This window comes from Cucumis melo, chromosome 8 (genome assembly GCF_025177605.1).
Source record: "Cucumis melo cultivar AY chromosome 8, USDA_Cmelo_AY_1.0, whole genome shotgun sequence".
In the NCBI taxonomy this organism is placed as follows: domain Eukaryota; kingdom Viridiplantae; phylum Streptophyta; class Magnoliopsida; order Cucurbitales; family Cucurbitaceae; genus Cucumis; species Cucumis melo.
In genome coordinates this window covers 19,254,201-19,269,669 of record NC_066864.1, presented here as the reverse complement: position 1 = coordinate 19,269,669, position 15,469 = coordinate 19,254,201, and the positions used below count along the sequence as shown (strand labels likewise).

General features: G+C 35.5%; 1 protein-coding gene across 1 annotated transcript; it reads left to right on the top strand.

The window, feature by feature from the left end:
• The first annotated feature begins 4,089 nt into the window (after window positions 1-4,089).
• Window positions 4,090-15,089, top strand: LOC103486145 (anthranilate synthase alpha subunit 2, chloroplastic-like). The gene is made up of 11 exons (XM_008444005.3): window positions 4,090-4,507; window positions 4,700-4,884; window positions 4,991-5,180; window positions 5,616-5,767; window positions 11,451-11,566; window positions 11,677-11,923; window positions 12,029-12,085; window positions 13,016-13,168; window positions 13,964-14,044; window positions 14,366-14,452; window positions 14,643-15,089. The coding sequence occupies exons 1-11, from the start codon at window positions 4,339-4,341 to the stop codon at window positions 14,964-14,966; spliced, it is 1,761 nt and encodes a 586-aa protein (XP_008442227.1). The 5' UTR covers window positions 4,090-4,338; the 3' UTR covers window positions 14,967-15,089.
• The last annotated feature ends 380 nt before the right edge of the window (window positions 15,090-15,469 follow it).

Genomic DNA, 15,469 nt, shown 5'->3' with positions numbered 1-15,469 from the left:
AGACCTTGTTGTAATAAAAATCGAGCAAAATTAATTGTTGCACCAAACATAATTCAATAGTTAATTCTTGCTTGATCAGACATCTTGTTAAAAAATGTTGCAATTTGTTGTCTTTGATTAAAAGAGCTTCGCATTTGGGCCAAACTTGGTTATGTGCACTATTTGGTCCTCCAATATGAGTTTGCAATTTCTCTTTTTTCTTCCAATTTGAAAATCCTTCACCAACAAAATTGTCACATCCTGATTGCTTTCCAACTTCTGATTTGAATAAACAACAATATTGTTGGAATTTATGTCCTAAAACTCGTAGTTTGTAATCATATTCTATTCAATAAAGTCGTTATTGAGAAATTGAATACTATAATCTTAAATCCAATAAACTAAGATCCTAAGGCTATTTTGAGTAAACTTGAACTTTATGTACAAACATAAATATGGATTAAGTTCGAGTAAATAGCCTAAATAGTCTATAGTCTATAGTATATAGATAAAGGTTGGACCCCTTATTCAGAGATACTATGGATACGACCCACTTTGTAGTTAATACAAACGATGTAATCCTAAATCGGTCATCTAGAGACATGAAAGTGGGGGCATCCTATATAAAAGGTTTACATAAGACAGAACCATGAAATAGTCACTTTTACGTTATAACACCGCTTACTATTTAAAACTGACTATCTCGACTATTGATGATCTAGGTAACTTAATCTTAATCCTAAGCTAACTGTGAACTCCTGTTCACACGAGATTATTCTTAGATCTGCATAGGTGAGGGCAGCTCATTAGCATTGACCCAATAAGCCTCCCATTTCAAAGGTAAGATCGGGTGGATAGTTGGGAACATAGGGTGCAAGATAGAATTCACTCATACCCGCTTTAGAGTTAGTAGATAGGTTGTTCCCTTAAGGATTGAATCTAAGTCTTGAATCCAAGTCTTGAACAAAGGGGTCTCATCCTCTCATTGGTCCGAGAGGGATTTAGTTTATAGGTTGATCCTTAAAACCAATTGTTCAATGTAATCTTAGGGGTAAAATGGTACTTTTTGATCCAGCCAAGCTTACGAACAACCTCTGAAGGATTAACTTACTAATCATGGTTATATCAAATGGACACAAATATATCTACAGCGAGGGGAGTGCAACTACGGAACTTTAGTGGAATGACCTGTTAGTTAACGAATGTTGATTAGCTCGGTATAAAAGAGTTTAGCCTGTTAATCTCGGATCGTTGGAGCCTATGATCTATAAGTCCATTAGGTTCTCCTGCTAGCTTATATGGAATAAATTTAGAACAGTATGATGGAATGAGTCGATTTATTTGAAACAGAAGAAGAGAGATAAACCAACAAGCATATGTGATATAGTCGTCGCTTTTTAGATTACTAATAGAGCTTTATACTTAAATGAGATTTAAATATTGGAGATATAAATGTGGGTTCATACTTGGAAGCTCGAAAAAGATGGAAATAGTCAAAGTTGTAAAAAGTCAAATGTTGACTTTTAACTTTGAAAAGTAAAACTTTGACCGGCAATATATTCAAATGTGATTTGAATCTTGAGAAAATAAATGTGGATTCATGCTCGAAAGGTCAAAATTAGTCGAGATGGACAAAATTGTAAAAAGTCAAAATGTTGACTTTTTGGTTTGAAAAGTCAAAGTTTGACTTTGATCAAATGACAATTTTACTCTTTGACCAAAGTTGGTGGGAAAATCCAACATTTGTTGGATAAACCCACTATCTATAGTGGGCTTGTTAGCAAACCATGAAGACATTAAGCCCACTAATGGTTAGTGGGTTATGTGTTGTTGGTCATGTGTTTGCATGCACATGTAACCTTGCATGTAAAGTCTCTATAAATGAGCTTTTGGGGTCTCAAGGAAAAGGGTTGACATTTTTTCTTAAAAACAAAATTGGGCTACTGTTTTTATAAAATAAAAAGCCCAAACCTTTTTTTTCATATTTATTTTCCATCTTCTTTCTCTCTCTAAGCTTCCTTCATCCAACGGGTCCCACAACCTGGTTCTGAGTTTGGAGGATAGTAGGTCAACCCTATTAGTGGTTCAAGTATCAATCGAAGCTTCAAACATAAGTTTTTCTTTTAAAAAAACCCTATATTTAATCTTATTTCGGTTTAGGGTTTATTGTTAATTAATTGCAATTAGGGTAGAATTTCGGTCTTTCTTCCACCCTGCTCGTTTAATCTCTATCAAACATAAATAAAAGACAACATCTTTTGAAATACTATATTCCAACCAACTAGCATATTCAGTAAACCAAATTGAATTAAACCTTCTTGAGTGTGAACCAAATTTCTTCAACGAAAAAGTATGACTGGGAGGTCGTTAGGGTCCTTTTTGTAGATATGGTCTACAAATTTAGTCTCAAATATTACAATTGTAATCAAGAATTCTAGTTCTTAGACCAGGACCTGCGGGTAAATCTTCTAAATTTACTTAAGTGATATACCTCCCGTAACTATTATTACTTCTCTTCAAAGGTGATGATGACCCCGTTAATTTTCTTTTAAAATATTTCTCCATTTAGATTCCAAATTAAATCTACAATAACACCGTAACGATAATAAATCAAGAAAAAATTGACATACAAGAACAATATCATTACTTAAACAACCCAACATGTTTACTTAAGATCCATAAATTATTTCAAAAATTAATAAAATAGATATAAAATAAAGGAACTAATACAAAAAAATTAGAATGGTTGAAATATGAAAACCAAATGCATAAAAATAAAATAACAAACTTAAAAATGAGAAGAAAATAAATCACAAAACTTACCTCATAGATTAGGAAATAAAGTTGAAGAAGAAGTCAACAAGAAGTCGAAGAAAATTTTAAAAAATTAAAATAAAAAATAAGAATGATTTTAATAATATTAAAAAATGCATATAAAAAATGGAAATTTTTTATAATATAATAAACCGATAAAATATTTACGGTTTGTGTAACAAAGTTCAATCAAGTTAGCCATTTTTTAAATATTAAGACTTGTCATTCCCTTTTATCGTCTTTCTTCTCCTCCTCGTCTACGATTTGATTTTTTTTCTTTCCATCATCTTTCTTCTTTTCCTTTTTTTTTTCAATTTGTTATTTGATTCAAGATCATGTATCAAATATAAAAAATCTATTTTTTTCAAACATTTATTTGGTTGTTCAAGATGGTGTCCTAAATATAAAAACTAAAAAAAATGTCATTTAGATTTGACTACCTAAAAAATATAACAAAGCGGCAAAATATTTACACTGTATAAAAGCCCATAGGACTACAATGGAAAATACCAAAAATTCCCGTCAACCACGTCATCAATAACGCGCATAATATGTTTGGTACACGATCATTTAGATTTGACTATTATTTAGTACACAATCGTTCAGATTTGGCTATTATTTGGTACACGATCGTTTATATTTGACTAAACGAATTTTTTCAAGATTCTTTGGTACACGATCGTTCAGATTTGACTATTTCAATCTAAACGATTTTTTTCAAGATTCTTTATACCAAATCTAAACGATGTTTTTTTTCCAAGTTTACACAATATTGAACAATAAAATAACAGTTTGAAAAAAAAAGAAAAGAAAAAAGATGAAAGGACAAATTTGAAATATTTAAAAAACGGCTAATTTTATAAACTTTGTTACATGGAACGTAAATATTTGAATGATTTATTTTTTTTATGATTATTATTTGTTTAGAGGAAAATAGAAAGAATCGTAACGGGTGGAAGAAAGAAAATTTTAGTTTCTGTTATGTATATTACATAAACAGAATAAACAGATATCTGTACAATAGGAGAAAGAGATTGAGGGTCGAAAGATTAGCGGTCAATTTGTAAAAAAAAAAAAATAATAATAAGGAAAAGAAAAAGGAAGTAGAAAGCGATACAGAGTAAGAGTTGAATTGAAGTTTGATAAGTTCGTTGAAAATGTCAAGAACCAATCCGTCTGATTAGCCGGTTTAAACCCTAAAACGAACCCAACATGTTTTTAATGTGTGAGTGAATTTATTGATTTATATTAATTTTTAGGTTTTTCTTTAACTCCGTTCTAATCTTTTTTTTTCAGCCGCCACACACGTGCCTCTCTCCTCGATTTTATATCCCCTCTCTCCCGCCGCCGCCTTCCGTCCGTCGTTCGCCGACCGCTCCTCTCTTTCTATCTCTCTCTCCTTTCGTTGTGAAGATGTGCAACAAAATTTTGTAATATTGATCGACTCTACCGAAAGTTCAATAATAAACAATTCCATTTCAACGTTTCTCAGTCACATTCTGCTCCTGATTTGTCTTCCTCTAGCATTTCAATTTTCCGGTAATAATGAATACCCTAGCTGCCACTTCGAATCAATTGCCTCTAACTCTCCGGCTGCCGTCCAAGATTTCTCTCAACTATGACTCTAAATTGTCAAGATTGAGCTCGACCTCTCGAGCTCTTGTCGGCGGTAACCCAAGAGCGCGTGCAATCAAATGCTCTGCTGTATCACTGGGTAAAATTCTAATCTGAAAGAAGATAATTGTTGTAACAAACTTAGTTTACAGTTGACAGTTATGGGGCGAACTAGGAATTGTTTATTTTCCGACCATTTTGGGCTGCTTTAGATAATTGAATAATTAATTTGGCTGAATTTCAGTTCATTTTGATGTATAGAATTTTAACGTTGTATTCTTGCTGTTTCTAGTCGACAGTCCAGAAGCATTTATTGAAGCTTCAAAGAAGGGGAATTTGATCCCGCTTCACCGATGCATATTCTCTGATCACCTTTCGCCAGTGCTTGCGTACCGCTGTTTGGTCAAGGAAGATGATAGAGAAGCCCCAAGTTTTCTATTCGAATCCGTTGAACCTGGCCTGCAAGTTTCAAATGTTGTAAGTATTTCAAAGCTATCATTTCTTTTTCTAAAACATTTAGATAAAGTGTGAATCGTAGTTTATGTGCTGAATAGAAGATTTTGCTGATTTGCCATTACGTCAGGGGAGATATAGTGTCGTTGGTGCTCAACCCTCAATTGAAATTTTGGCGAAAGAAAATGTTGTTACAATTTTGAATCATGAAGAAGGGAAAAGAACGGAGGAGATTGTTGAGGATCCTATGACAGTGCCTCGAAGAATCATGGAGAAATGGAAACCTCAACTAATTGATGAACTTCCTGACGCTTTTTGTGGTACTAATTGACCTGTTATGTTGATGATATAACGTACTCAAACCATCAATTTAGTACATCTATTCCAGTATAATCATTGTTTTTATAATATACAGAATAATCAATATCACTACAATACGGTAGCAAGGATATTGATAATTCTGTGTGTGGGTAGGTGGATGTAGACATGTATTGTTTAGCATCGGCGAAGTTTCTATGAAGTTATAAATGTTAATTAGACTGCCTCCTGGATATCTTCGATTTTATTATTGGATATCGATGAAGAGATTTTTCTTTTTCAGTTCCTGTTTCAAGTTTATTTTATTCTCTCTTTTTTACTTGATTCAGTTATCTAAAATTCATGGCTTACTGCTACCTAATTAACTGAAAATCATTCATTAGGGGCCTCCTACATGCCTTAATATCCCTAATTCTTCCAAATGGATATCTTGCCAGGAGGATGGGTTGGTTACTTTTCGTATGATACTGTCCGCTATGTAGAAAAGAAGAAATTGCCATTCTCTAGTGCACCAACAGATGACAGAAACCTTCCTGATGTTCATCTAGGACTTTATGATGATGTTATTGTGTTTGATCATGTGAATAAGGTAGATTCATTAAATTTAAAGTACGTTGTTCTCAGACTTTGTGTTGCAATCTTTTTATTTATATATCTATTTAACTATCTATTAGACCACCGATCATTCATCAATATCAGAGAAGGAAGAAGGATGTAAATAAAAAGTGATAGGAAAGTTGTTAGTCGGTTATAAGAGGGGACCACTTAGAAGAGTATAAATAGATAGATGAGAGAAAGTAAGTTAGAGAATATTTTGGTGGTAGTTTTTACTGTGAGCTCTTGAGAGATAGGGTTATAGTGAGAGAGTTGTCTATGAATGAATTACAATTTGTAATTCATTTTCCATCTCTTATATTGTAAGCATTTTACATTGAAATTCAATAAAATTGTTCATTCTCTTCTTGAGAATTCTGTGTTGGATTTGAGGTCCAACATATTGGTATTAGAGCAACAAACTTAGGGAAACCAAAGAAAATGGCTAAGGAACATGAGGAAAGATTTGAATCGTTCGAGTAGGAGGTTTCAGAAATGAAGATTGACTTACAGAAGTTGCCGGTGATGGAAGAAAAGCTGTCGACGATTATGAATACCATAGAGCGCCTTAATGTGCAGAACGAAAAACAGCAACAACATCAACAAGTGTTGATGAAGAACTTGGATCGGTTGAGTTCGAAAGCCGATACTCAGCAATAGCAACAACAACAACAGGTACTTATGAAGTATATTGAAAGTATTGTTAAGGATAAATCAGTTACGACTTCTGATATGGAAGGTTCGTCGAGTAAGATGAAAGAAGTGGCGTTAGCGAAGATTTGAATGATGAAACAAAAAAAGAATCGAAGGACGAAGAAGATAAGATAGTCGAACGAAACAAATTTAAAAAGGTTGAAATGCCTGTTTTTAATGGAAACGATCCGGATTCGTGGTTACTCCGAGCTGATCGGTATTTCCTAATTCACAAACTAATTGATTCCGAGAAGATGACTGTTTCGGTTATAAGTTTTGATGGGTCGACACTCGATTGGTAATGTTCACAAGAACAGCGCGACAAGTTTACCAATTGGACAAATTTAGAAGGGAGGCTGTTAGAGAGATTCAGATCAATCCGTGAAGGTTCTCTATATGGCAGATTTTTTGCGATTAAGCAAACAACGATGGTTGAAGAATATCAGAATTTATTTGATCGACTTGTGGTGCCATTATTCGATCTTTCAAATTCGATCTTTCAAATAAAGTCTTAGAAGAGACTTTTATGAATGGCTTATTCCCGTGGATTAGAGCTGAAGTCAAATACTCAGAACTAGTTGGCCTACCACAAATGATGTGATTAGCATTGAAAGCGAAAATTAGAGAGATTATTCGGAGAGAAGCTAATTTGTATGGGTGTTCAGGAGGGAAGTATTTGTACAATCTAGCCAATTATAATAAACCGAATGCAGCTTCAACTTCGAATGATGGGAAGAGTAATAATACGACTCCAGTGCGAACGATTACACTACGGAGTACTGCGAATGGTGAAGCCAAGAAGGAAGGTCCGAGTAAATATCTCTCTGATGTAGAGTTTAACGCTAAAAGAGAGAAAGGACTATGTTTCAAGTGTGATGAGAAATATTATTCTGTGCATAAATGTAAAGATATGGAACTTAGAGAGTTGAGAATGTTCGTGGTCCACGATGACAATGTAGAAGAAGAGATCATTGAAGAAGATTGTTATGATCCAAAGGAGTTGAACATGTTTGAGATGGAAGGAGGAGTTAATGTTGTGGTGGAATTATCCATTAATTCAGTGGTTGGTCTCACAAATCTTGGAACCATGAAAGTTAGAGGAAAACTACAAGGAGAAGAGGTAGTTGTTTTAATTGACTGTGGAGCAACTCATAACTTTCTCAGAAAAGTTGGTGAATGAGATGAAGCTGCATACCAAGGAGACTTCCCATTATGGTGTAATTCTGGAGTCTGGAACTGCCATTAAAGGAAAGGGTGTTTGCGAAAATGTTGAGATCATGTTAAGTAACCGAAGGTGACGATGGATTTCCTACCATTGGAGTTAGGAGGTTGATGCAATTTTAGGTATGCAGTGATTGTACTCCTTAGGAGTTACTGAAACAGACTGGAGAAATTTGACCATGACTTTTTTCCATGAAGGCAAGAAAATTATAATCAAAGGAGAATCGAGTCTAACAAAAATCAGAATAGGGCTAAAAACAATGATGAAAGCGTGGACTGATTCCGATCAAGGATATCTGGTTGAGTGCAGAGTATTGGAGGGAAGAGTAATTTTATCTGAAGAAGTGGTGGAAGATGAAGTCGATATGGTACCAGCTGATGTGAATTTACTGATGTCTTCGAGTGGCCAGAAACATTGCCTCCAAGGAGAGCAATTGAACATCAGATTCATCTGAAATCAGGGACTGACCCAGTGAATGTCAGATCTTATAGATGTGCATTTCACCAAAAGGCAGAGATGGAAAGGCTGGTTGATGAAATGTTATCTTCTAGAATTATACAGCCAAGCACTAGTCCCTACTCCAGTTCGGTGTTACTGGTCAAGAAAAAAGATGGAAGCTGGAGATTCTGTGTGGACTATTGCGCACTCAATAACGTAACAATACCAGATAAGTTTCCCATTCCTGTTATTGAGGAATTATTTGATGAACTTAACGGTGCAAATCTCTTTTCTAAAATTGATTTAAAAGTTGGATACCATCAAATAAGAATGCATAAGGAAGATATAGAAAAAACTGCATTTAGAACACATGAAGGACACTACGAATTTTTAATGATGCCCTTTAGTTTAACAAATGCACCAGCTACATTTCAGTCTCTTATGAATTCTATTTTTTGGTCATATTTGAGGAAATTTGTTCGGGTGTTTTTTGATGATATTTTGATATACAACATAGGAATGGATGAGCATATATATCATTTAGAACTGGTGTTTGAAGTCTTACATGAGCACAAACTATATGCTAACAAAAAGAAATGCAGTTTTGCTTTTCAGAAGGTAAGGTATCTTGGCCACATTCTTTCAAGTCAAGGTGTAGAAGTTGATCCAGAAAAAATCGGATCAATTAAATAGTGGCCAGTACCAACAAACGTGAGGTGTTGCGGGGATTTCTAGGGCTTACTGGATACTACAGGAGATTTGTGCAGAACTATGGTTCTGTTGCGACTCCTTAACTTAGTTATTGAAATTGGGAGCTTTTAAATGGAATGAGGAAGCCCAATTGGCATTTGACAGATTAAAGGAAGCCATGATGACCTTGCTAGGGTTGGCATTACCAAACTTTAATTTTCCCTTTGAAGTGGAAACAAACGCATCGGGATATGGTATGGGAGCAGTCCTAATGCAGAACAAGAGACCAATTGCATTTTTCAACCACACTTTAGCATTAAGGGATCGTGCCAAGCCTGTATATGAGAGGGAACTTATGGCTGTAGTCTTGGCTGTTCTGCGTTGGCATCCATATTTGTTGGGAAGAAGATTTGCAGTGAAGATTGACTAGAGATCCCTTACATTTTTACTTGAACAATAAGTAATTCAACCGCAGTACCTGAAATGGATTGTGAAATTGTTAGGTTACTCATTTGAGGTCACGTACAAGCCCGGATTGGAAAACAAAGCAGCTGATGCTTTGTCCAGAAGTGCCTTCTATGGTGCATCTAAATCAATTGACAGTCCCAACATTGATTGATTTAAAGGTCATCAAGGAAGAAGTGGAGAATGATGATCATCTTAAGGAAATTATAAGAAGAATCGGAAGGGGAGAAGAGGTACAGAAGTATACATTACAGCAAGATATGCTGCAGTATAAAGGGAGGTTGGTCATTGCAAAGAACTCAACTTTGATCCCAACTATTCTTCATACCTACCATGACTCTGTTTTGGGGGTCACTTAGGTTTCCTTCGAACATATAAAAGACTTATAGGGGAATTATTTTGGGAAGGAATGAAGGGAGATGTACAAAAACATTGAAGATGTAGTGTCTCAACGAAATAAGCCCTTGTCACCGTCACCAGTGGGCTTATTGACACCATTAGAGATTCCAAGCAGAGTTCGGGATGACATTTCAATGGATTACATTGAAGGATTACCCAAAAAAAGCCGGATTTGAAGTAATTTTGGTAGTGGTGGATCGGTTTAGTAAGTATGGCCATCTTCTTACATTGAAACATCCTTTTGATGCTAAAATTGTGGCAGAACTGTTTGTCAAGGAGGTGGTTAGATTGCATGGTTTTCCACAGTCGATTGTGTCTGATAGGGACAAAACTTTCTCAAGCCTTTTCTGGAAGGAGTTATTTCGTTTGGCTTGAACGAAATTAAATAGGAGCACCGCTTACCACCCTCAAACGGATGGGTAGACAGAGGTGGTTAATCGTTTGGTAGAAGCTTATTTACGCTGTTTTTGTGGGGAGAGGTCAAAAGAATGGATCAAATGGATTCATTGGGTGGAATAATAGTATAACACAACATACCAGAGGTTACTTGGAGTTTCCCCTTTTCAGGCCGTGTTTGGCACAACTCCTCCACCATTGGTGTTTTATGGAGATCACAGCACAATTAACTCCACACTTGATGTTCAACTAAAGCAAAGAGATATAGCTTTGGGAGCGTTGAAGGAACACTTAGAGTGGCTCAAGACAAGATGAAAACCTATGTTGATCTGAAGCGAAGACATGTTGAATTTGAGGAAGGAGATATGGTTTATTTGAAATTAAGACCATATAGACAAGTTACTACGAGGAAACGAAGAAATGAGAAACTTTCACCCAAATATTTTGGGCCATATAAAGTCCTTGAAAGGATAGAAGCCGTGGCTTATAAGTTGGAGTTGCCGACCTCTACAACTATTCATCCTGTGTTCCATATTTCTCAATTGAAGAGAGCTTTTCGGTAAGTATCAAAATCTGCAGGATTTGGCTTCTTACATGACGGAAAACCATGAATGGCTAGCAGCTCCAAATGAGGCCTATGGTTACTAGAAGAATGATAAAGGAGAATGGGAGGTATTGATGAGCTGAAAAGGACTACTGAGTCATGAGGCTACATGGGAGAAATATGATGACTTTCTGGATTACCACCTTGAGGACAAGGTGAAATTGGAGCGGGAATGTAATGTTAGACCACCGATTATTCATCAATATCATAGAAGGAAGAAGGATGCAAATAAAAAGTGATAGGAAAGTTGTTAGTCGGTTATAAGGGGGACCACTTAGAAGAATATAAATAGATAGATGAGAGAGAAAGTCAGTTGGAGAATATTTTGGTGGTAGTTTCTATTGTGAGCTCTTGAGAGATAGGGTTACAGTGAGAGTGTTGTCTGTGAATGAATTACAATTCGTAATGCATTTTCCATCTCTTATATTGTAAGCATTTTACATTGAAATTCAATAAAACTGTTCATTCTCTTCTTGAGAATTTTGTGTTGGATTTGAGATCCAACACTATCATTTGAAGATAATGATTTAGTCTATGTTGATATTAACTGTCAGTGAGTAGAGAGAGTGAAATCCTTTTGGATTTTTTAGAAAGTTGCTCCTGAGTTCTAGCTCTGCCTTTCCTCTTTTGAGATTTTTTTCTTTATGATTAAACATTTCGGAGTATGTCTGAATTGAAAAACTAGTTTTGTGGTTAATAGTGATTTGAACGTGTTCAACTTTTCTTTTGTAGATATTCCTGCTCACTTTTATTCTTTGATTTTTATTGCAGCAAGCTTATGTGATTCATTGGGTTCACTTGGATCAATATTCTTCAGTTCAAGAAGCATACAAGGATGGAACCGCTCGGTTGGAGAAGTTACTCTCCAGAGTACATGACATAGTTCCGTAAGTGATCCTTTACTCTAGGGGTAGGTCTTTCAAATATGGTTGCTCCCTGCCCCTCCAATCGTTCTTGTTCAGTTTTTCCTCAGATTGTTTAACACGGTTAATTTCAGACCAAAACTTCCTGCAGGATCAATAAGATTATTAACTCATCTTTTTGGTCCAAAACTGAAGATGTCAAGTATGACAAGTTTAGAGTACAAGAAGGCAGTTTTGCAGGCTAAGGAGCACATCCTGGCAGGGGATATCTTCCAAATTGTATTAAGTCAGCGTTTTGAGCGCCGAACATTTGCAGATCCATTTGAAGTTTACCGAGCTTTGCGGATTGTCAATCCCAGCCCATACATGACTTATTTGCAGGTTGCATGCTTTGTCGGTTGTAGTTGTGCATTAAATTTAGGACTAATTGGTTTCATCCTTTGCTAGTTGAAGTGCTTTATTGATCACAAAAATAAATCTCATCAGGCTAGAGGTTGCATCCTAGTTGCTTCAAGTCCAGAAATTCTTACACGCGTGAAGAAGGTAATCTATTAGAGCCATTATACTGTCATTTTATTGTTTTCCTGTTGTCTTTTAGCGACTGCCATTTTGATTATCAGTAAGTTACCTTTCAGGTATCCTGACTTAGAAAACTCAAAGAAAATGCAAAGAAACACAAGATAGTCATATATTGCAATATCAAGAGAAGTTACAATACCTTGATGCATCTCTTCTTCTTCTGTTTTTTTTTTTTTCTTTTTTTGCCCTTTTACTGCGGATTGTTGGTGGTGGTTTTTCAATTTGTTCAATTTGCACTATGCCTCCAATGCTCAGATCCTTTAGTTTAATATTCAAGCGAAAATCCTTTGGTCTAATGGTGTCTTTGCCCTACTTTGGAGGCTCTAGTTTGAAAGAAATTCAAGAATTGTATCAGGGTTGCCAGGTTGGATTATTGAAGTCTTGATTTTTTTTAAATATTTCTTTTGGGATAAGAAGAAACAATTTCATTGATGTATGAAATAATTTAAAGGTTCTTCAAAAGATCCCTACCAAAGCCTCTTTTTAAAAAAAAATTAAATTTTTTTGGAGGGTTATATCTGTTTGTATTTGCTTTAATTTTCTGGTCCAGTCCAGTGTAGGGCTATATTTGGATGTATTTTTTTTTATCTTGCTTTTTTTGTCTTAGCATAGTAATGAAAAGTTTTGCTGTTTAAAACAAAAACAACGTACACATAACCTTTCAAGAGCATCTGTCTCCCAAGTCCAATAGTGGACAATCCTCACCAAAATGATCTCCTAAGATGCCCAAACATCATTTAAGACGAAGACACTGCCGACTAATTATACATATGTGGAGTTATAACACTGTATCACTTGCTTGTTACATTAATCTGAAAATGGTTAGTTTGGCTGGTTCTTATTATACATATGTGGAGTTATAACACTGTAACATTATACACTGTTAACATTCAGGGAAAGATTACAAATCGACCCCTAGCTGGAACCATTAGAAGAGGGAAAACAGAAAAGGAGGATAAAATGTTGGAGAAGGAGCTTTTGAACGATGCAAAGCAGTGTGCTGAGCATATCATGTTGGTTGACTTGGGAAGAAATGATGTTGGGAAGGTATATTTCTGTTTGATCGTGGTTTATTTTACCATATTAGTCAACTTTTTGTGCTTATTTAATAGCTAGTAGTAAAAAAAGAGACATAGTCTCAATAACTAAGAGGTCACGGGTGTAATCCATAGTGGCCACCTACCTAGGAAAATTTCCTATGAGTTCTTTGACACCCAAATGTTGTAGGATCAGGCGGGTTGTTCCATGAGATTACTCGAGGTGCACGTAAGTCAGCTCAGACAGTCACACATATAAAGTTGTATTTATTTATTTATTTATTATTATTTCTAGAATGCAGATATGGCCATATGCTATATATACCACACATATATTGCCTTGCCAGCTTCTAGGGTCAATATGCCTTGCCAGATATGTCATAGATGTGTCATCTGTTAAGCTTTTGCTGCTGTTCTGTTCATCAATCTTCTTAGTATTTAGATGATTAAAACGAAAGTCCTTTAACATTTGATCTATTTCTCAAAATTCTGATATTAGGATGCTTTCTCTAGTTTATTCTTTTGATTGGAGGTTTGCAGTAAAATATTGTTTTCTTTTTGATACTCCAAAAGACGGTCTAGGAGGGAACTAGCCATTGTTATGAATGCAACCAATTGTTGGATCAGAGTTTACCATGGAGAAACGTCCAATCTTGCACTATGCTGGTGTATTCTATCATAAGATCAGTTGTTGTTTATACGTGTTGTGATTCCTCTGTTCTTCTGCTGTTGCATGAGATTTAGTATCTTCGATTTTCCAAATTGATATTCAATGGCCAACCGCTCACATGAATGGCACATGCAGGTATCAAGATCTGGCTCGGTTAAGGTTGAAAAGCTAATGAATATTGAGAGGTATTCTCATGTCATGCACATTAGTTCAACTGTAAGTATACTTTTCTTCATGTCTACTCCAACCAAAAAGCGTAGTCTTTCTAGCATTTTGGACAGTTTGTTTACAAAGTCAAACATCAGTTTGTGCATATTTCAGAGCGATTTGTCATGTTTAAATCACTTCGAAACACACCTTTAATCACTCCTAACCAATTCGATGTTTAATTTAATGCTTATAATTGCATTCTTCCTACTATTTAAATTGATTTTGAATCATTAAAAGCATCTTCAGAATGATCTTGAAAATGAAAAAATAATTTTAATCATTTTAGAAATGCTCCCAAACAAGTCTTTAGCTAGCCTCTCCTCCCAGGTCACAGGTGAGTTAGTAGATGATTTGAACAGTTGGGATGTCTTGCGAGCTGCCTTGCCGGTGGGGACAGTTAGCGGAGCACCAAAGGTAACATTTTTACTTCTGCTCTTATCCTGTAGTCAAGGTACAGAATTGCAGTTTTTGAACTCTGGTGAATGCTCAGTTTTTGTTTAAGCAACTTGTTTCTTGTTGAAGTTTTGGGTTTTTATTTCGACGGAGCTCATTGCATGAGCAATGATAATCTTGAGGCCTTTCGATCAACCTCATTGCAATGCAGGTGAAAGCAATGGAGTTGATTGATCAGCTGGAGGTTACCAGGCGAGGACCGTACAGTGGTGGGTTTGGTGGGATTTCATTTTCAGGAGACATGGATATAGCCCTTGCACTAAGGACCATTGTCTTCCCCACTAACACCCGTTACGACACCATTTACTCGTATAAGGATGCAAACCGCCGAATGGAATGGGTAGCTCACCTCCAAGCCGGCGCAGGCATTGTGGCGGACAGTGACCCCGGTGACGAACAAAGGGAGTGTGAGAACAAAGCCGCTGCACTTGCCCGTGCAATTGACCTTGCAGAGTCGTCATTCATCGGAAAATAGTGACAAACTTATGTTTATTCTTACTGTTCTTTTCCATCCATCGCTCAGTAGTTTCAAGTTCCAATTTTTGGGTTCAAAAATCACGATAGATATAACCATTTTATATTAGTTTTTATTACTCCAGTACTATTTAGTCTCTAGGTATTTGAAATTACATACCCAACTTTTTTATAACTAAAAATTTAGGGTTTGGTTAGACGATGAACTCTCAATTTTGAATTTGTTAGGGAATTATTAAACACAAAGTTAAAAGTTAGATGTAGGTATTAGATGCCTTTGAAAGCTCAAGGGCTTAATCATTGCAATTTAGCTCTTATTTGATCTATCAAGTTTTGGTTTCTCTTAACTCTTTTTGGAATTAAATAAAGTAAGCAATGTTATATTTTTAAAAAGGGTTACCAAAATTACATGATACATATCATTTTGCTGTGTTTACACTTCTAGTTTTTAAAGTTCCAAATTTGTGACAATTTAGTAGAAAAAAATTTACTAAAATCAAATGT